We start from the raw sequence: 21,887 nt of genomic DNA on the forward strand, positions 1-21,887 counted from the left end.
GATTTTTTTCATGAAACAAGTGTGCCTTTGCCCAAAAAAGGTTGAAAAACACTGCTCTAGAAATATAGTACTAGTAGTAGAACCGGGGTGTAAGAAGAGAATATGTGTGGTTAGGGGAGGGACTAGGGGTTACCCAGCGCATTAGGTTTATAGTGCGCCACCAGAGTAACTTTGTATTGGTGAACTGCTGGTAACGTATATCCGGGCCCTCTTGCCAAGCCTAAGATGGCCGCAGGGCAAAGGGAAAGAGGCGGGCCGGGGCCTAGAGCCTGCGGGCAGCCATCTTTAGTGCGGGCGAAAACCCAGGGCCGCGTAGCGGGGCAGGGGCGGAGCCAGCGCAGGCGGCCATTTTGGACTGGGGAGAGGCGAAGCGGCGAGGGGCGGCCATCTTGGACGCGGGCAGCGTCCCCGGAAGAGGCGGGGCCTCGCCCCAGCGAGCGCGGGCGGCCATCTTTGATAGGGGCGAAGCCGGGGGCCGGGACGCGCTTTTTTGGCTGCAGCTCGGCGGAAAGTTCCGGCCCGGGGACGAGCTCAGCGCCCTGTTCCGCCCTCGCCGCTACCGAGCCCGGAGCGCGACGCCGCCCAGAGGGAGAGGGGAGCAGCATCGGGGGCTCAGGCCTCCCCCCGGGGCCCTGGGCAACATGATCAAGCTATTCTCGCTCAAGCAGCAGAAGAAGGACGAGGAGTCGGCCGGGGGCACCAAGGGCAGCAGCAAGAAGGCGTCCGCCGCCCAGCTGCGCATCCAGAAAGGTAAGGAGGGGGGGCCCGGGCTCGCCCTCGGCATCGAAGCCGGCATCTGGCCTCCCGGCTCCAGCAGATCTGCTCCCCTTCCGCCCGGCTACGGCCCTGAATCCTCCTGCTCTGACTTTTCCCACCTCTGCTCCTTGATCCCTGATCCTGAGCTGTGGCCCCTCAACCCAGCTGTATCCTGACCCCACTCAGACATGAACCCCGAGCCCAACTGTATCATCCCTGAGCCCAACTGTATCCTAAAAGCCAGCCAGCGGTATCATCCCTGAGCCCAACTGTATCCCAACCCATCCAATCACGATCACTGAACCCAACCACATCCTAACCCCACCCAGACATGATCCCTGAACTCAACTGTAACCTAAAAGCCAGCCAGCGGTATCATCCCTGAGCCCAACTGTATCCCATCTGTGTCCCAACCCATCCAGTCACGATCACTGAACCCAACCGCATCCTAACCCCTTCCAGACATGATCCCTGAACTCAACTGTATCCTAAAAGCCAGCCAGCAGTATCATCCCTGAGCCCAACTGTATCCCAACCCATCCAATCACGATCACTGAACCCAACCGCATCCTAACCCCACCCAGACATGATCCCTGAACTCAACTGTATCCTAAAAGCCAGCCAGCGGTATCATCCCTGAGCCCAACTGTATCCCAACCCATCCAATCACGATCACTGAACCCAACCGCATCCTAACCCCACCCAGACATGATCCCTGAGCTCAACTGTATCCTAAAAGCCAGCCAGCGGTATCATCCCTGAGCCCAACTGTATCCCAACCCATCCAATCACGATCACTGAACCCAACCGCATCCTAACCCCACCCAGACATGATCCCTGAACTCAACTGTATCCTAAAAGCCAGCCAGCGGTATCATCCCTGAGCCCAACTGTATCCCATCTGTGTCCCAACCATCCAATCACGATCACTGAACCCAACCGCATCCTAACCCCACCTAGACATGATCCCTGAACTCAACTGTATCCTAAAAGCCAGCCAGCGGTATCATCCCTGAGCCCAACTGTATCCCAACCCATCCAATCACGATCACTGAACCCAACCACATCCTAACCCCACCCAGACATGATCCCTGAACTCAACTGTAACCTAAAAGCCAGCCAGCGGTATCATCCCTGAGCCCAACTGTATCCCATCTGTGTCCCAACCCATCCAGTCACGATCACTGAACCCAACCGCATCCTAACCCCTTCCAGACATGATCCCTGAACTCAACTGTATCCTAAAAGCCAGCCAGCAGTATCATCCCTGAGCCCAACTGTATCCCAACCCATCCAATCACGATCACTGAACCCAACCGCATCCTAACCCCACCCAGACATGATCCCTGAACTCAACTGTATCCTAAAAGCCAGCCAGCGGTATCATCCCTGAGCCCAACTGTATCCCAACCCATCCAATCACGATCACTGAACCCAACCGCATCCTAACCCCACCCAGACATGATCCCTGAGCTCAACTGTATCCTAAAAGCCAGCCAGCGGTATCATCCCTGAGCCCAACTGTATCCCAACCCATCCAATCACGATCACTGAACCCAACCGCATCCTAACCCCTCCCAGACATGATCCCTGAACTCAACTGTATCCTAAAAGCCAGCCAGCGGTATCATCCCTGAGCCCAACTGTATCCCATCTGTGTCCCAACCATCCAATCACGATCACTGAACCCAACCGCATCCTAACCCCACCTAGACATGATCCCTGAACTCAACTGTATCCTAAAAGCCAGCCAGCGGTATCATCCCTGTATCCCATCTGTGTCCCAACCCATCCAATCACGATCACTGAACCCAACCGCATCCTAACCCCACCCAGACATGATCCCTGAACTCAACTGTATCCTAACCCAGTTGCTCCCTCAGCACTAGCCGCCGATTCTAACCGTATTCTAATCCCACCTAGTCCTTGAGCCCATCTGTATCCTGATCCCCCACCAAACCGTGGCCCCTGGCTCCTGAACTCAATTGTAGGTGATGTGTTATATATCTATAGTACGAGGGGCCCCTGAAAAGTTCTGAATCCAGTCAACAAAGTTGGGGCAGTCTACATCAAGGGCTGTACACTTAGTTCGGTGATTTTTTTCCACTTCTTTTCTTTCCACTGGGAAAAATGCAAAACGAAAAAAAGTGGGAAATTGCTGGACTAAGTTTATAGTTACATAGTAGATGACGGCAGATAAAGACCCAAATGGTCCATCCAGTCTGCCCAACCTGATTCAATTTTAAAACTTTTTTAATTTTTTTTTCTTCTGAGCTATTTCTGGGCAAGAATCCAAAGCTCTACCCGGTACTGTGCTTGGGTTCCAACAGCTGAAGTCTCTGTCAAAGCTCGCTCCAGCCCATCTATGCCTTCCCAGCCATTGAAGCCCTCCCCAGCCCATCCTCAACCAAAAGGCCATATGCAGACACATACTGTGCAAGTCTTCCAGTACGCCGTTTTCCTCTCCACCACCTCTCTCGGGAGGGCATTCCAGGCATCCACCACCCTCTTCATAAAGTAAAATTTCCTAACATTGCTCTTGAATCTACCACCCCTCAACCTCAAATTATGTTCTCTGGTTTTACCATTTTCTTTTCTCTGGAAAAGATTTTGTTCTACGTTAATACCTTTCAAGTATTTGAATGTCTGAATCATATTCCCCTGTCCCTCCTTTTCTCTAGGATATATATATTCAGGGCTTCCAGTCTCTCCTCGTACGTTTTCTGGTGCAAACCTCCTATCATTTTCATCGCCCTCCTCTGGACCACTTCAAGTCTTCTTACGTCCTTCGTCAGATACAGTCTAAAACTGAATGCAATACTCCAAGTGGGGCCTCACCCTTGACTGAGTTTTTAAGAACTGTATTCAGTGATCTTGGGATAAGTTTACTTTTGAGAGAACTTACAAGTGCCATAATTGACTGAAGGAGCAGAGTATTTGTATCTAATGTGGTGAGATAGATGGCTCTAAACTTCTCAGGCTATTCCACACACACATATATTTGATTTAGTAATCTTCTTTAGTGCTTTGTGGTTGAGTACTTTTGCTTACTGCTATTTAGTCAGTGTTTTAATTGTTTCTATATAGGGTAACAAATTTGGTGACTACTACATCACTGTTCTTGATGTCCTACGCCCAGTAGATCTGTAACCTAGGCTTCCAGAAAAATAATTTTGATTATTCTTCAGGGCCTGTGTTGCCTTTGCCCATTTTCCCTTCCTACACAATACCATTTTCCCTTCCTACGCAATACCACAATACCATTTTCCCTTCCTACTGCAATTCCTACCCAATCTCCAGTTTTAGCCTTTATATCTCTGTTGCTACAATGTCTCCCTTGGTCCTTATTCCTCATTGTGCCTTGACCGTTTACTTTGGTGCTTGTACCCCATTGCCTCCAATTTTACCAAAACCAGTAAATGGCAACATCTGGTCATAGCTGCTCAAACACAACTGAACCCCTTCTCAGTTATAAACACCCCTTTTTATTAGAACTTGCTTTATAAAGGAAAAGCAAGTGGTACCATAGAGTGCAATTTAAATAACAAAATTATCCACATTCAATTTATATATTTTTTACAAAGTCTTGAGGCTGCCACTATCCACACTTGTAGGTGGGTAACAAACATGCACAAATGCATAACAAAATCAATGGTTAAAACAAAAAAAATCAAGCTATAAAATAGTGAACTAAAAATCTAGTTTTGAAGGAGAGCAGCATTTAGGTGCAAATCCAGCTCTGCAGTAGGAGCTGTTGCTTCAGTCACCGTGATGCCCAGTGTCGCGTCTCCTCTGTAGAAACACTTGAACCTATAGCATTTGACCCACTTCCCACTGTGCTACACAATTTTAGTTCACAGGAAGCCATGTGCAAGAGTATGAAAGAGGTGTGTAAATGCTGACTGGCTGCCATGAGACATGATCCATTGGTGATCACTCTTTAACAAAATGGCTGCCTCCAGGTTTGCTGGCTTGAGTATAGATAGTTCTTTGCTTGCTGGTTCTATCTTCCAAGACCCTCATACCACAGTCCCCAATAAATAAGCCCTGGCATGATTTTAAAAGGTGCTCCTAATATAAGCCCTACCCCAAAAATAAGCTCTAGTTAAGATCGACACCCAGAAGCCCCTCCCCCAATGTTCCTGACACTCCTCGACTCTATACCTGACAGTAGTGCTGCCTGATTCATTGAAAGAAATCAGACTTATCGATTCAGCGCCACCCCAGTGAGACCTGACATACCTCCTCTCTGAGGCCTCCATAAACAACAGCAGTGGCGGCACTCTGAACGGGCTGCTTCATGGCCTTCCCCGCTGGGGCCTTCCCTCTGTTGCATCACTGACAGTGACGGCCCCAGCGGGGAAGGCGGCGAAGAAGCCCGTTTAGAGCGCTGCCGTTGTTTTTGGAGTCCTTGGAGTGGAGGTATGTCAGTCTCACGGTGGGGTTCTGCTGCACAGGGGGATAGGAGGGAGGTATAGAAAGATGCTACACTAGGGGATGGGTGAGAGGTGAGGAAAGGAAAGAGGAAGAATTGTGGTGGAGGAGAGGAAGGGAGAGATGATTGTTGTACTTGAAAAAGATAAGACATCCCTGAAAATAAGCCATAGTGCATTTTTTGGACCCAAAATGAATATAAGACACTGTCTTATTTTCGGGGAGACACAGTAGCAGTGACATCCATGTAACTGACAGCAGTAGTCCCTGTTCCCTAATGTGCCTTGTAGTCTTGTGCTGTAGGGCTCTGAATTGCTCTCGAGTTTAAATCAATATGAGGCTTATTCAGATATGGGGATAAGGTTTATTCAGAATCTCCCTCTTCTTTTTTTTTCTTATCCTTTGACAGCTGGGGGTGTCTGCTGTTGCAGCATGCCTGGTTCTTGCCTTCCTGGTTTGTATACCATTTAAGTAGTAGTTAGGTGCCATCGACTCTTGTTTGAGTCCTAGCGACTTGATGAATTATAGATCTAAAAAGAAACCGGTTTTGTTCTAGTCCGGTAAGGTCCTCCAACATCATCCCCATGGTTGTTTTCCATGTGTCCAGCCATCTAGCTTGGCCTCTTCGTGTGTGGATCACCGGACAAGATGGACCTGGGGTCTGATCCGGTGAAGGCATTTCTTATGTTCGCCTGGTTCTTTCGATCTTCCCAAACGTGATGTCGTTTTCCAATGATCTTTCTCTTCCGACAGCTCGACCAAGATAAGACAGTCATAACTTCATCGTTTGGGCTTCGAGTGACATAGCTGGTTTGATCTCTTCCAGAATCGATTTGTTAGTTCTTCTGGCGGTCAACGGCACCTATAAAATCTTCCAGCACCAAAACTTAAATGAGTTGATCTTTTTTAGGAGACTTAATTTAGACCAATCCCAAGCAACAAGCTACAGACTAGTAGCAAATATACCTTTTTATGACAAAATTGATTGTTTGTAGTTGCCTTAAAATACTATATTGTAAACTGGACTCTACTGTCACCCTCCCAACATGTGTTTAGAAACCTACACAGTACAGAAACGTGCTTGATAGATCTGGTATCTAGAGTATATGAATATAAGAATAACCTTCCTGGGACAGACCAATGGGACAGACCAATGGTCCAGGCCCAGTAGTCTGTTGCCTATCTAGGTCATTAGTACCTGGCAAAACCCCCAAGAATAGCAACATTTCATGCTACCGATCCAGGGCAAGCCTGTCTCAATAACAGGCTATGAACTTTTCTTCCAGGAAATTGTCCAAACCTTACTAAAAACCTGCTACACAATTTGTTTTTACCAGGACCTCTGGCAACGCATTCCAGAGCTTACCTATTCACCGAGTGAAAAAATATTTCCTCCTATTGGTTTTAAAAGTATTTCCCTGTAACTTCGAGTGTCCCCTAGTTCTTGTCATTTTTGACAGACTAAAAAAATAGATCCATTTGTACCCATTCTACACCAATCAGGATTTTGTAGACTTTAATCATATCTCCCGTCAGCCATCTCTTTCCAAGCTGAAGAGCCTTAACCTTTTTAGTCTTTCCTCAAGCAAGAGGAGTTCCATCCTCTTTATCATCTTGGTCACTCTTTGAACCTTTTTGTGTTCCACTGAATCTTTCTTGAGATAAGGAGTCCTGAATTGAATGCAGTACTCTAGGTGAGGTTGTATCACGGAGCGATACAGAGGCATTACAGCGTTCTTAGTCTTGTTAATAATTCCTAGCATCTTGTTTGTTTGTTTTTGGTGAACAAATGCTGCTATTACAATTCAATGTCTCAGCAGCATTTGATTTGGTAAATCATACTCTGTTGCTAAATAGACTATCTGAAGTAGGAATTTCAGGAATGGTGCTACATTACATCCAAGGCTTTTTGACGAAAAGACACTACAGCGTATTGAAAGATAGATCCTTCTCTGATTACTGGTTTCCACCATGCGGTGTACTGCATGGATCTTCTATCTCACAACTATTATACAAGATCTTTATGACCACACTAAATTCGGTTGTTCTCAGACCTGGGTATCATATGTGGATGATGATGTTTTTCTATTAACTCCTGCGGATGTGAACCAAGCAAACATGGCTACCATATTGTCCAGAGCATTTACTAATGTGCAAGAATGGATAGGGAGATACCATCTCAAACTAAACACTGAAAAAAACCAATCTATTATGGTTTGGGCGACACTCACACCTAATTCCATCTACTGTTGATCTGATGAATGGCACTAGCTTCGACATTTCAAATCCTCAAAAGTTCTGGGAGTCGCACTTCGCTTGGTTTTGAAGACCATGTTAATAATTTAGTTTGGAAAACCTTTCTTACTCTACAGAAGTTGAGGGTCAGATCCTACTTCTTCCAACAACATTACAGGATATGAATACAGTCGATTATCTATACTGGACTACTACAATGCGCTACTTTCAGGAATTTCCATGAAACAAAGAAACTCCAACGCTGATTATAGAGCTACAGTACTGCTTAGCTTTCAAATGCTATATGGTGACTCCCCCTAATAGCTTCCCAGATTTACTGAACTATTAGGTAGATCTGGTAATCGTCGTAACTCTGACCACTTGATCCTGTCATTCCCAGTTGTGAAAGGCATTAAATACAAGACATCTAATAGCACATCATTTAACGACCCAATTGCAAAAATATGGAACTCGATTCCCATCGAAATTTGTGCAACCACTGTTTGCACTGCTCTGCAAAAGTCTGAAAACTGTTTCAAGAAGCCCTTCTTAGGGGCCTAAGGAGACTCAGACTTTGCCATTCTATCAAATAAACAATTATTTCATTGTTAGAATATAAAGAATATAAGAATTTGCCACTGCTGGGTCAGACCAGTGGTCCATCGTGCCCAGCAGTCCGCTCCCGCAGTGGCTCCCAAGTCAAAGACCAGTGTCCTGAGACCAGCCCTACCTGCATACATTCTGGTTCAACAGGAACCCGTCCTACTTTGTCTTAAATACTGTTTTAGATGCCTTATCTTACATTTACAGGTATAATTTTATGTAACGTGTATAACTATGTAGCATATATGATTCTATGTATAATCCAATGTAGTGATATGCCTAGAACTCCGATTTGCGAAGGTTTTCTGGGATATAAGATTGTACATAACATTTTGTGGGATTTATTCAGTGTGCCGCGAGATGCTTGAGAGGAGGAGAGGCGCTGGCACCTCTCCGCACATCTTCCCTGTCGGCACCCCCTACTGGTGGCTTAGGGCCCATCTGGAGGGCTTTTACACTTGTGCGGACATAGACATGATGACGTTGTGCATACGTGTGACGTCATTGCATTGACGCCTGTGCACTTCCGGATGCCTCGAGCCGCGGCCACTGCGTTTGGTGTGTCGCTGCTCGACAAAGTTTGTGAGACACTGGATTTATTAATAGCTTTTATGAAGCAATGCATGCAAGGCTGGGTACAGCATTGGTACAGCTTTGACTTAAAGTAAAGAATGTTCCTCTCTGAGCACACTGCCAAAACATTTATCCATACCCTCTTCACCTCGTGCTTAAATTACTGCAACTCGCTTCTCTAAGGCCTTCCACGTAGCCATCTGGCTTCTCTCCAATCCGTCCAGAATTTGGCTGCATGACTCATGTTCCGGGAGAGCCGCTATACTCACGTTACCCCTCTCCTAAAGTCAGTTCATTGGCTTTCCATCTATTTCCGAATACAATTCAAACTCACTGACTTACAGATGCACTCACTCAGCTGCCCCTCACTGTCTCTCTTCACTTATCTCTCCCCCTATGATTCCCCCCCCCACCGTGAGCTCCCCTCAGCTGGTAAGTCCTTCCTTATCTGTGCCCTTCTCTTCAACTGCCAATTCCAGACTCCTTCCTTTCTGCTTTGCTTCGCCTTATTCTTGGAACAAGCTACCCGAATCCGTATAGCGGGCTCCATCTCTGGCAGTGTTCAAAGCCCAGTTCACCTTGGGTTCTACATCCCCACCCTATAAGTTGTGTCTGTCCAGGTTAGATTGTAAGCTTTTCTGAGCAGGGACTGTATAAATGTCAAAATGTGCAGCGCTGTGTATGCCTTTCGGCGCTATATAAGTGATAATGAGTAGTAATTTATTAACGGCTTTAAAATAAAACAAGAACAAGTTACAAAATGTCCTACCTCCAACGAGGTAGTAGCAACAAACCAAGTTCTGTATCGCTTGGTAGACTGGTATATTCCTTATGAAAGGATAATATGCCTCACTGCTACCAGCAGGTGGGGACTGAGATTAAATTTGTATATCAGGATAGCTTCCCCTCTTGCTACTCCAGTTTTTCTCAGTCTCCGGTAGCAGGTGGTAAGGCTTTTCAGTTCCCCTCGTAGCATTGTTGGAACTTTTTTTGTGGACTCCTGGTTCCCCGTTTTGTGCCAGATAGATCTTGGGCGGCTTCTGTTTGGGGATCCGTCCGACCTCGGGAGTGTTAAAACCGGTGGGTCTCGTGCTGAGTCCTTCCCCCCCACCTTCCCCCACCTCCCCATATTTTTGTAGTGGGCCTCAGCAGGCGGCCTGGCCCCCTGGTTGGTCAGCCCTCCAGCTTTGAGAGCTGTGACAAGAAGAATCCAACAGATCCCCAATCTTTTTGAAAATATGGCAAATGTCTCTGTTATGCAGCAGCAACCTCCTCGTACTTCTGTACCAAACAAACACTGTTCCAGAAGGAAGACTGTTAAAATTGTGCTATTCTTCTATCCAGTCAGAATTTGCTGAATTGCTAATCCCATTAATGCGTCAAATCAGCCTAGCTTCTGCTTTACTCAAAATAGTGGTCAAGGTCACCGAGCGTAATACAACTAATGTATATTTTTTTTAATGTATTTTTACTTTAAAATATTTATTATCTGCATAAACCCTAGGCGGCTTACAATAAACCACTCACAGTCACTTTAAACAAACACCATTAAAACTAATAAAACATCATTTACATCATCCATAAGCTGTAATAATAGTACGGAAAGCTCTCTAAGTTCATAGATAATAATAATAATAATAACTTTATTCTTCTGTACTGCCATAATCTTGCGACTTCTAGGCGGTTTACAATCAAGATAGCTGGACATTCAGCGAAATACAATATGCAGATAATCAGATGAAATACAGAGAGCAGAGACTTTAAGAAAACAAGAGTATAGAAATACAATTTTCTGAGCAAGAGTATAAGATGTACATTTTGGTAGGTAGTGACCGACAGGACCTGTTTGGAATAAATAACAACGAAAAACTATGATAAGATGTAGATAACAGTTTATATGTATCACAGTACCGTCAAATTCAGGTGGGTTAAGGAGGGGGGGTAAAGGTAGGGGGTAGGGGGGTAGATCTTCTGTTCAATTAAAGGCCTGAAAAAAATATTTGTTTTATTTTTTGTATTTATATACCACTTATAACCTAAGTGGTTTTACATTTAAGTACTCAAGCGTTTTTCCCTATCTGTCCTGATGGGCTCACATGCGATGGGGGATTGGGTGACTTGCCCAGGGTCACAAGGAAAGGTGGGATTTGAACCCACAGCCATAGGGTGCTGAGGCTGTAGTTCTAACCACTGGTTCACACATTCCCCATAGGTTCTTAACAATTTCCTAAACCTCAAAACATCATCACATAGACTTAAATTCCCAGGCTTAGCATTCCACATAACTGGGCCTGCCACTGAAAAGGAGGACTTTACTGTATCTTTTTGCGTCTTCCTCCATCAGACAACATACAGATTTCAGATCTCAGCATACGGCCTGGCTGACACATACATATGATTTCTTTAACGTATCTGGGCAATTTACCATTTATTCCCTGATGTACCAATTTTATTATCTTATATTTTATTCAAAATTGTACATTACAGTATGTTACATTGGTGTCTTTTATTCCGCCAATACCTTGCGGTTCTAGGCGGATTACAAAAAGAAGTGTTCTGGTCATATCTGGTAAGATTACAAGATGGCTATTTGGTTGGAATGTTTAGAGACTGGGGAAAGAAATAGGTAATTGGTTATATCGTGAGTCTGTCTTGATAGATTTCCCAAATAGCATAGTTTTTATTTCTCTTCTGAACTGTACTGGAAGCAGTGAAGCTTCTTCAGTATAGGTGAACTTTTCCCGCAGCCATGCTAGAGGAAAGTATTCACATCCACTAATCCTTTGAAAAGACCTCGGGACCCCTGAGGAAGACATTGAGGTCAAAACATGTTGGGTCCTCTTCGTTGTCTAAAGTTGTGGACAATCTTCACTGTTCAAAATTGTGGATTACCTTTTTGATACAATAAAGTCTGCACCAGTATCATCAGTCTCCACAGTACTTTTTGTTTTAGATTTTTCGTTTTTCTGTGGATTCAACAGGTCAGCTTCTTGGTTAATTCAAAACGTGACACACCCATCAATGTTCGTGCAGCAGAATTCTGTATTATCCCAGGTCAAGCAAGCAGATATTCTCAACATGTGGGTGACGTCATCCACGGAGCCCCGTAGCGGACAGCCTCGCAAGCAGATTTGCTTGAAGAACTTTCAGAAAGATCGCGAATACTGCGCTGCGCAAGTGCCTTCCCGCCTAACGTAGGTCGTGCGTCTCCTCTGAGGTACCTCAGTTCTCATTCTTCCGCGGAGCCAAGAAGCACCTGTGTTTCTCATTTCTGCTCGACTTAGAGTTCTGCCTTCTCACACCGCGGCTTTTCTTTCTTAATTTGTTTTTTTATTTTGTAGTCGCTGTGCGGCACGTCTCTAAAAAAAAGGTTTAATTTTTTTTGTTGGTTCTCGTCCGGCAGGGCTTGGCCTCAGGCCCTGCCACTGACCCTCGTTTGGCTGCAGACATCTTTTTTTTCTATGTCCCGGCCTGTTACGGGCTTCAAAAGGTGTAGCCAGTGTAACCGGGCAATTTCACTTACGGACCCGCACCGTTGATGTATTAAGTGCTTGGGACCCGAACATTGTCCTGAGTCCTGCCCGCGCTGTGTTACCTTTCAAAAAAGAGCTCTCCGGAGACATCATGTCCAGATCCAGCAGCTCTTTGGTTCCATGGAACCGTCTGCAGAAAAGACCTCAGCCTCAAGCAAGTCACCCTCGTCTGTGAAGGCCTCGTCTGCTGTGCCTCCTAAGGTGTCATCCTCAGGCAAGTCTGCTCTTCCCTCTGCAGGTAAACTAGCTAAGAAGCCTCCAGCTGAGTCTCAGGCAGTCCAGGCAACGAGTGCAGTCATACCAGCCTCTACGAGACCTCCCGCCAAAGCGTGCCTCTAAAAACAGGGAATATTCATCTTTGAGGTCACCCTCTGTGGAGCACACTGTTGCACCTTCTAGACCAGAGTCATTGGTCTTGGTGCCTGTCTTCGAGGACATGCTGCAAGCAGTCTTGACCAGGCAGCTCACCTCAGTCTTTGCCCCAACCTCGACCCTGCTTTCTGCGAGCCAGTCTGAGCATTCTGTCGAGGCACAATGAGCAAAACCTTTTAGGTCTCGACCTTTGTCCTCCAATGACTCCTTACTTCGTCCTTCCAGGTCTGGGTCTCTGGCTACTCAACCTGCTCGAGAGGTGGTGGAGAAGCCTCAATTGAGGTCTCATTTGAAGCATTCCTCGTCATCGAGGCACCTATCTTCGAGGAATGATAAGGAGTCATCTTTACCTTGTTCTTTGAGGCCCATCGAGACCCCTTCAAAAACCAGGCATAGGTCTCAAACTCCAAAGCTTGCAACACCTCGTGCTTCTCCATCTCGAGACTTTTCCAGGTACCGGACTCCTCTGTCAAGGCATGCTACGAGGGATCCTCGTTCCCCTGTTTCTACGAGGCACGAGTCGAGACATTCAGTTCCTCATACTCCTGGGATCTCTCCATCGAGACATCTCAAATGTAAGCACTCTCTGATTCCACCTATATCACACAGCGGAGCTTCTTCTGTGACTCTTACGTTAGATATAGACGTCCCTTCCCAATACTCCAGGGAGGCTTCTCCTTATTCAGCAATGCCTCAGTCCCACTCCACTTCTCCTCCTGAGGGCTCTTCATCTTCAAAATCCACATCTTTTTCAAAATTCATATTTGATATGAGTAAGGCTCTTCAAATTGATCTTCAATCAGAGTTTAAGTATACTCTTGAATATCTGGCTGAGATGGAATTGCCCCATCCGCCAAAGGACACCATGACACTTCCCATGAATCCTTTTTGAAGCAAACTTTCCTGAAAGATCTTGAGACTCCTTATTCCATTCCAGCTATACCCTCAAAAATGGAATCTCGTTTCTGTACGGTTCCTTGTAAAGGGTTTGAGAAGCCGCAGTTGTCTCACCAATCTTTGGTGGTAGGGTCATCTCTCAAAAAATCTAATCCCACCAAAGTCTATGCTGCAGTCCCTCCAGGCAGAGAAGGACGGACAATGGATAAATTTGGACGCTGTCTGTATCAAAATTCCATGATGGCAAACAGGATTTTGAATTACAACTTCATGTTCACATCTTATCTGAAGTACTGCATAAAGACCATGCTCTACGTCTTCTCTGACTTACCTGAGCAGCGGTTACTTGAGTTTCGACACCTCCACCATACTCTATCATAAATACATCTTTTTATGCTTCAAGCGACTTATGATGCATTTGAAATGTCATCTTGAGTCACTGCTTTTTCTTTGGCAATGCGACGTCTGGCTTGGTTACGCATTGTGGACATGGATCCTAACCTTTAAGATTGTCTAGCCAATATACTATGTCAAGGTAATGAGCTGTTAGACTCCATTGAGACTGCCACCAAGCGTCTCTCAGAGCATGAGCAGTCCTTTGCCTCTTTGATTCGACCTAAACCTAAGCCTCCAGCTTCGAAACCTTATAGGCCACCTCCACGTCATTATCCATAGAAATCGACTCCGGCTTTCTCCAGACCTCCACCAGGAAACAGCCACAGCAGCAGCATCAACAAAAACCCCAGCCTCCCGCTCTAGCTAAGCCTGCACAGTCTTTTTGACAATCTAAATCTGAGCATAACGTCCATCTTTATCCATCAGTCTTCTGTCCTCCCCATAGGAGGTCGTCTCCATCACTTTTACCAACAGCTACCTCAGCAGGTGATTGAGGCCAACAACGTGTCAGATTTTAAGAGAAAATGGGATATTCACGTGGGATCTCTAGGGGAGTAAAAATCAGGGGGCGGGTCATTGGTATGGGCAGACTTGATGGGCTGTGGCTTTTTTCTGCCGTCAATTTCTATATTTCTATGTTTCTTCTATGTTAGGAGCAGATTACATCAGACCTCTGGGTTCTCACCATCATCAGAGAAGGTTACTCGCTTCAATTTCTTCAAATTCCACCAGATCTCCCTCTAAAAGAGTTTCCTTCCAACATGTCGCAACTTCCCCTTCTTCTTCAGGAGGCTCAGGCTCTTCTTCGCCTCTGTGCCATCGAGGAGGTTCCCTTGACCCAACAGGACACGGGGTTTTATTCCCGTTATTTTCTGGTCCCAAAGAAGACAGGGGATTTGCGACCTATCCTGGACCTCGGAGCTCTCAACAAATTTTTTGTCAAAGAGAAGTTTTGGATGCTTTCTCTTCCAACCCTGTATCCCCTGATGGATCAAGGAGATTGGTTATGCTCCCTAGATCTCAAAGAGGTTTACACATATTCCAATTCACCCAGCCTCTCGCAGATTCCTAAGATTTCGGGTGGGGAATCTTCATCTTCAGTACTGAGTCCTCCCTTTCGGCCTCGCATCATCTCCCAGAGTCTTCACAAAATGCCTGGTGGTGGTGGCTGCAGCCCTGTGGATGCAGGGTCTTCAAGTCTTTCCATATCTGGATGACTGGCTCATCAAAGCCTCGTCGTAACAGGAGGTTATTGTAGCGACCCAACGGACTATAGCGTTTCTCCAAAGTCCCAGATACGTCTCTCCCAAACTCTACAGTTTATTGGAGCCATCCTGGACACTGTTTAACTCTGAGCATTCCTGCCTCAACCACGTCAAGAAGCTCTCATTCACCTTTGTCAATGAGTGTCTTCCCTCACGTCAATCTCGGCAAGACACATGATGGTTCTTCTTGGTCACATGGCCTCAACAGTTCACGTGACTCCTTTTGCCAGACTTCACCTCAGAATTCGTCAGTGGACCCTGGCATCTCAGTGGCAGCAAGCTTGCGACCCACTCTCTCAACACATTACAGTGACTCCTTTGTTGAGACAGTCTCTCTCCATTGATGGATGCTCTCTTCCAATCTTTCCAGAGGTTTGCTATTTCACATGCCCCCTCATCAGAAGATTCTCACGACAGATTCCTCGACATACGCTTGGGGGGCGCATCTAGATGGTCTCCGTACTCAAGGTCACTGGTCCAGCATAGATCATCGATGTCATATCAATCTGTTGGAACTCAGAGTGATCTTATATGCTCTCAAAGCTTTTCAGCATCTTCTCCACGACACGGTAGTCCTCATTCGAACAGACAATCAGGTCGCTATGTATTATGTGAACAAGCAGAGAGGAACAGGATCTCTCCCTCTTTGCCAAGAAGCTCTAAAGCTTTGGAATTGGATAATCCTTCACAACACCTTCCTGAGAGCTGTCTACATCCAAGGGCAGCAAAACTGTCGGGCGGACAAATTGAGTCATCTTCTACAACCTCACGAATGGACACTCAATTCCTCGCCTCTACATCACATTTTTGCTCATTGAGGAACTCCTCAGATAGACCTCTTTGCATCTCCCCACAACCACAAACTGCCTCATTTCTGCTCCAGGATATACTCTCCTCACCGCCTCGAGGCAGATGCTTTTCTTTTGGAATGGGTGAATCAATTTCTCTATACGTTCCCTCCATTCCCTCTGATTCTCAAGACTCTTGTCAAACTCAAGAAGGAGCATGCTACCATAATTCTGATAGCTCTCCAGTGGCCCAGACAACCATGGTACTCCCTTCTACTTCAACTCAGCACCAGGGAGCCTCTACTTCTACCAGTATTTCCCTCTCCGCTTACACAGAGTCAAGGGTATCTGCTTCATCCCAACCTGCAGTCTTTACACCTAACAGCTTGGTACCTCTCAACCTAACTGCCACTATACAGTTCTCTCAATCTGTACAGGACATTCTAGAGTCTTCCAAGAAGCCATCCACTAGGCAGTGTTACACCCAGAAATGGACTAGATTCTCTGCTTGGTGTACTATTCATTACAAGGAGCTGCAATCTGCCTCCTTGTCTTCGGTTTTGGATTACCTGCTGCACTGGCCTCAAACCCACATCCATTAAAGTCCACCTCAGTGCAATTGCTGCTTTTCATCAGCCTATCAAAGGGAAACCCCTGTCTGCTCATCCTGTGGTTTCCCTATTTATGAAAGGACTTTTCAGTGTCAAACCACCTTCAAGCCGCTTCCAGTGGTTTGGGATCTCAATGTTGTTCTTGCTCAATTGATGAAGCCTCCTTTCGAACCAATAGATTCGGTTCATCTTAAATATCTCACTTGGAAAGTGGTTTTTCTCATTGCCCTCACCTCTGCTGGACAAATCAGTGAGCTACAAGCTCTAGTGGCAGATCCACCTTTCACAGTATTCCATCATGACAAGGTGGTCTTCCGTACTCATCCTAAATTCTTACCTAAAGTGGTTTCAGAATTTCATCTCGATCAATCCATTGTTCTTCCAGTGTTTTTTTCAAAGCCTCATTCTCATCCTGGAGAAACAGCTCTTCATACTCTGGACTGTAAACGTGCTTTGGCTTTCTACTTGGAACACACTCAACCTCACAGAACTGCTCCTCAACTTTTTATCTCCTTCGATACAAATAAGTTGAGGCATCCTGTTTCTAAGCGAACCATCTCAAACTGGATGGCTGCTTGCATCTTTTTCTGCTATGCTCAAGCTGGTCTCCCTCTGCAGGGTTGAGTCACGAGCCATAAAGTTAGAGCTATGGCGGCATCTGTAGCTTTCCTCAGATCAACTCCTATTGAGGAAATCTGCAAGGCTGCCACTTGGTCCTCTTTTCATACATTCACCTCTCATTGTCTGTATGCTTTCTCTAGATGGGATGGCCATTTTGGCCAGGCAGTTTTACAACATTTATTCTCCTAATTTGCCAACGCTCTCACCATCCTATTCTGGTTAGCTTGGAGGTCACCCACATGTTGAGAATATGCTGCCTGCTTGTCCTGGGATAAAGCACAGTTACTTACCGTAACAGTTGTTATCCAGGAACAGCAGGCAGATATTCTCACAACCCACCCACCTCCCCTGGTTGGCTTCTTAGCTAGATATCTGAACTGAGGTACCTCGGAGGAGACGCACGATCTACGTTGGGCAGGAAGGCACTCGCAAACTTTTTGAAAGTTCTTCGAGCAAGTCTGCTTGCGAGGCTGTCCGCTACGGGGCTCTGTGGATGACGTCACCCACATGTTGAGAATATCTGCCTGCTGTCCCTGGATAACAACTGTTATGGTAAGTAACTGTACTTAACCTGCAGTGCCCGCACACAAGTATTTGTAATACCTAAGTATCAGCTTTGCAGTAATCCGGTTTTGATAATACCATACTCTGTAGTACTTCCCAAAAGTCCCATCCAGTAAGTACTGCCCTCAACTGACATAACATTCTGAAAGCAAAATACACCATCTGGACCACCTTCACCACTTGTGCGCGCATTGTTAATGTTGCATAAAGTATAACTCCCCAATAGAGTAATTTCTTTTTTGTAATCAGGTTCCACTCCTATAATTGAATGGTACCTGGAATTTAAAAGTAGCCTCGACCTTTCCCCACACTGACTTCCAAAACAACTGCACACAAGAACAAGCATACAACATATGCCGAAAAGCCCCCACTTCCAAGTGACAGAACCAGCATATACCTGACCATCCCCTCGATAATCCAAACACCTTAGAAGGCATCCAAAGGGCCCTTTGAGATACAGCTTTGACATAATAGCTTTGATTATTACACCATTATGTTGTTACAAACACAAGCTTTAAACTGAATCTTAAAAATAGGAGTAACAGAGAAATATAACATAACGTAAAATAAAAATGTATTTATATACCACAGTACCTTAGGAATTCTATGCGGTTTACAAAAGAAAATTGAAACGGTGACAATAAAAACAAATGACCTAGAAATTACAAAAAATTCTAAAATAAGTAGGTTTTCAATAATTTTCTGAACTGCTGGTAAGAGACGGAGCTGACTAACAGATTTAGAAACTCTTTATCACAAGACACTGCCTGAAAAGATAGGACTCGTTGAAAATAGCTTTTGTATAAGCAACCCTTTACCAGTGGAAAAGCAAACAAATTACAATTATGTTTTTGGCGTTGTGGATCATTTTTTATTCATTAATCCCCGCCCCAATACAAAACTTTTGGCACAGGCCATTGTGCTGAATACTTTGCGCTGCTCCCGACACATAGGAACTCTGTGAGCGTCAGGAGCAGCGAACGCAGAACATTCAGCCCGCCGGCCTGTGCTTAAAATCGCTATCGTGGTTTTGTAAAAAAAAAAAAAGGGGGTTAATGAATAAAAAATGATCCACAAGATAATCAGGCCGCTAAACCATGTAAGACTTTATAGCATATACAACCAAACTTCAATCGACCGATAACCAATGTAGTTTTTGGTAATAAGGTGTGATGTGACCTGATTTCTTCAGACTGAAAATTAATCAGAGTTCTGTGTTTTGTATGATGTGGAGTCTTTGAAGATTTTTCTGATAATCCGCTAAGTAAACTACACATTAAGGACCGGCTTCTATAAATAGCACCTACATTGTAGACGCTGCTTGGCGCGGTTGTCAATCAACCACTAGGTGACATTTATAGACTTGCGCCTAGCGGCTCCTAAGGAAACATAGGCGTCCTAGACATAGGCGCTGCACTGTCAGGCCAGCTTTTCACTCGCCTAATTTGGTGACGCCTGTGTTGGACGCCTAATAACACCCAACCGCGCCTGTTCTCAACCCATAACCACAGCTACTGTTTGAGATAGGCATCTTTAGGCAGCAGAGGGTGCCTCCACTTGAGTGCTGTTAGGCAACCTAAGAATTCGGCACCAAACTCTTAAGTTATTTAATAAAAAAAAATTTGGGGATTGTCTGAAATCCATCATGGTCAATTACTACGCCGATAAAGCTGCACTTCTCCCTCTGTATTTGCGGTTTCAGCAATCGTGGTTTCTATTATTTGCGATTTTTAGCTTGCTGGCTCCTCCCCCTAAATTACATCAGCTTGCATAGCGAAATCACTGATTCCCAGCACTTTCTTCACCGTGTTTTGCCTCTCCTTCAGGAACAGGCCAGGTCTCCCACCATGTTATTCACGGTTTCAACATATTCACGATGGTTTTTAATAGAAAACAGCGAATAACATATGAAAAAGTTATTCACGGTTTTTCTGTATTTGCGGTTCTGTTAATCCCCTACCACAGCGAATACGGAGGGAGAAGTGTAGTTAAAAAATTTAAGTTAAGTGCAAGCTTCATCCAAGGCAAGACAAATCATGGGTTTCATACGCAGGGGTTTCGTAAGCCGGAGGTCATAATGCCATTGTATAGATCCATGGTGAGGCCCCACCTGGAATACTGTGTGCAATTCTGGAGGCCACATTATCGCAAGGATGTGCTGAGGATGGAGTCGGTCCAGAGAATGGCCACCCGGATGGTCTCGGGACTCAAGGATCTCCCGTACGAGGAACGGTTAGAAAAATTACAGCTATACTCGCTCGAGGAGCGCAGAGAGAGGGGAGACATGATCGAGACGTTCAAATATCTCACGGGCCGCATCGAGGCAGAGGAAGATGTCTTCTTTTTCAAGGGTCCCTCGGCAACAAGAGGGCATCTGTGGAAAATCAGGGGCGGGAAACTGCAAGGTGACACCAGGAAGTTCTTTTTTACTGAAAGGGTAGTTGATCGCTGGAATAGTCTTCCACTTCAGGTGATTGAGGCCAGCTGCGTGCCTGATTTTAAGGCCAAATGGAATTGACACATGGGATCTATTCACAAGGTAAAGGTAGGGGAGGGTCATTAGGGTGGGCAGACTGGATGGGCCATTGCCCTTATCTGCCGTCTATTTCTATGTTTCTATTCCGAACTTAGGCGGCCCTAAACGACACAATACAGCAATCTTATAATAAACATATGATAAATGGCAGCAGAGTATAAAGTATACATAAAATGGAGCATGGAAAGAACATTCAGATTGCATACGATAAACAATATTGGCACGATACAAATGAAAAGGCAAAAAACAAGAAACAGAAACCTCTTCACAGACGAAATCCAATAGAGAAGAGCAGAAAGGGCCAGTCTTTAAACTTTAATAACAACCAGAGGTACAGTTCAAAGTAACGAGTCAATCGGTCATAAAAACATCTGACAAGTCATAGGACTCGCGGTGCAAATGAAACACTTGAATGGAAGAAAAGGGAAGCGGTGTGTAAAACGGCCAAATACGCTGTCATTGCTAGCTGTGCCACTAGCTTTTGAGTGATCGCAACTCTGTTTTCTAGACCACTACTGGTTCTCAATCCTGTCCTGGGGGGCTCCCAGCCAGTCGGGATTTCATGATATCCCTAATGAATATGCATGAGCCAGATTTGCACACCTCCATTATATGCAAATCTCTCATGCGTATTCATTAGGGATATCTTGAAAACCCGATTGGCTGGGGGGGGCACAGGTTTGAGAATCAATGCTATAGACTTATTGATAGTGTTTTCAGTGCTGCAGCCTCTGGCCTGAGGATCTAACTTTATACTGCAGGATTGAGGAGGCTGTTTCCAAAGGATCAGGCTGCAGGGCCTGAGTGTATGATCGCACTTAACAGTTCAGGACTGAGAGACTAGGCCTAGAAAGAGAGCTGATGATTAGGATTAAAGACTGCTCTTGTCCTAATAGCCCATGCTGTAGAGATTGGGTAAGTAATTGAGCAGATATTTTATTAGTGTCTGAGCTTAAAAAAGAGTAACACAGTAATGTAGTAAGTGAAACTTGGCATCCTTGTAGCAGAGGGACTCAAATTCTTGTCCCTGAAGAGACTGGAGCTGGCCTATTGAGAGGACTCAAGGAAAGGAAATTAGCAGGTAAGCTTACATTTTTCATCATCTTAAACTGCTTGGCCATGCACCAGTAAAGCTTGTAGAGCTGAGAAATATGATTTTATTTTTGTAGTCTTACATTCTACAAAGTGTTTGTATTTTTGAAATGCTCCTTGTCTAGCCAGTTCTGATATCTAATATTACTTTCTGTGGTTAATTGAGCAACCCACTCCAAACAGGAAAACTTGAAAATAGGTGGAGCATGTAGCCTTTTGCAGAGAGGCACAGCAATGGTATACTGACGATTCTTGTGAAAAGAGAGAGAGAAGGTGTGAACTTGTCGAGGGGAGTGGTTAGATGCTCACCTTTTTCCTTCCGTGTCTTTCTTTCCAGATATTAATGAGTTGAATTTGCCGAAAACATGTGAAATAGACTTCTCCGACCACGATGACCTCCTTAACTTCAAATTAGTCATCTGCCCTGATGAGGTGAGTGGTGTGTACAGGTCAGCCTTAAGTGGGCAAGTCTGAAGAGGAAGGGTGGGGGGGGGTTGAGGATCCTCAGACAGGAGTATAAGTTGAGTAGAGAGAAACAAGGTTGATCCATGAGTAGGATCGTACTGAGCTACGGATGCAACTGGTGTCCTGCCTGCTTTGCCAATAAGAAG

At 45.3% G+C, this 21,887-nt stretch overlaps 1 protein-coding gene across 1 annotated transcript in view; it reads left to right on the plus strand.

The window, feature by feature from the left end:
• Positions 1 to 437: 437 nt before the first annotated feature.
• UBE2M (ubiquitin conjugating enzyme E2 M) overlaps positions 438 to 21,887 on the plus strand; it is a 40,163-nt gene continuing 18,713 nt past the window's right edge. The window contains exons 1-2 of the mRNA XM_033961950.1: positions 438 to 750; positions 21,614 to 21,708. Of these exons, the coding sequence (XP_033817841.1) occupies positions 642 to 750; positions 21,614 to 21,708 (204 nt within the window). The 5' untranslated portion in view covers positions 438 to 641. The remainder of the gene's footprint in view (positions 751 to 21,613; positions 21,709 to 21,887) is intronic.

Source organism: Geotrypetes seraphini, chromosome 10, assembly GCF_902459505.1.
Source record: "Geotrypetes seraphini chromosome 10, aGeoSer1.1, whole genome shotgun sequence".
NCBI lineage: Eukaryota > Metazoa > Chordata > Amphibia > Gymnophiona > Dermophiidae > Geotrypetes > Geotrypetes seraphini.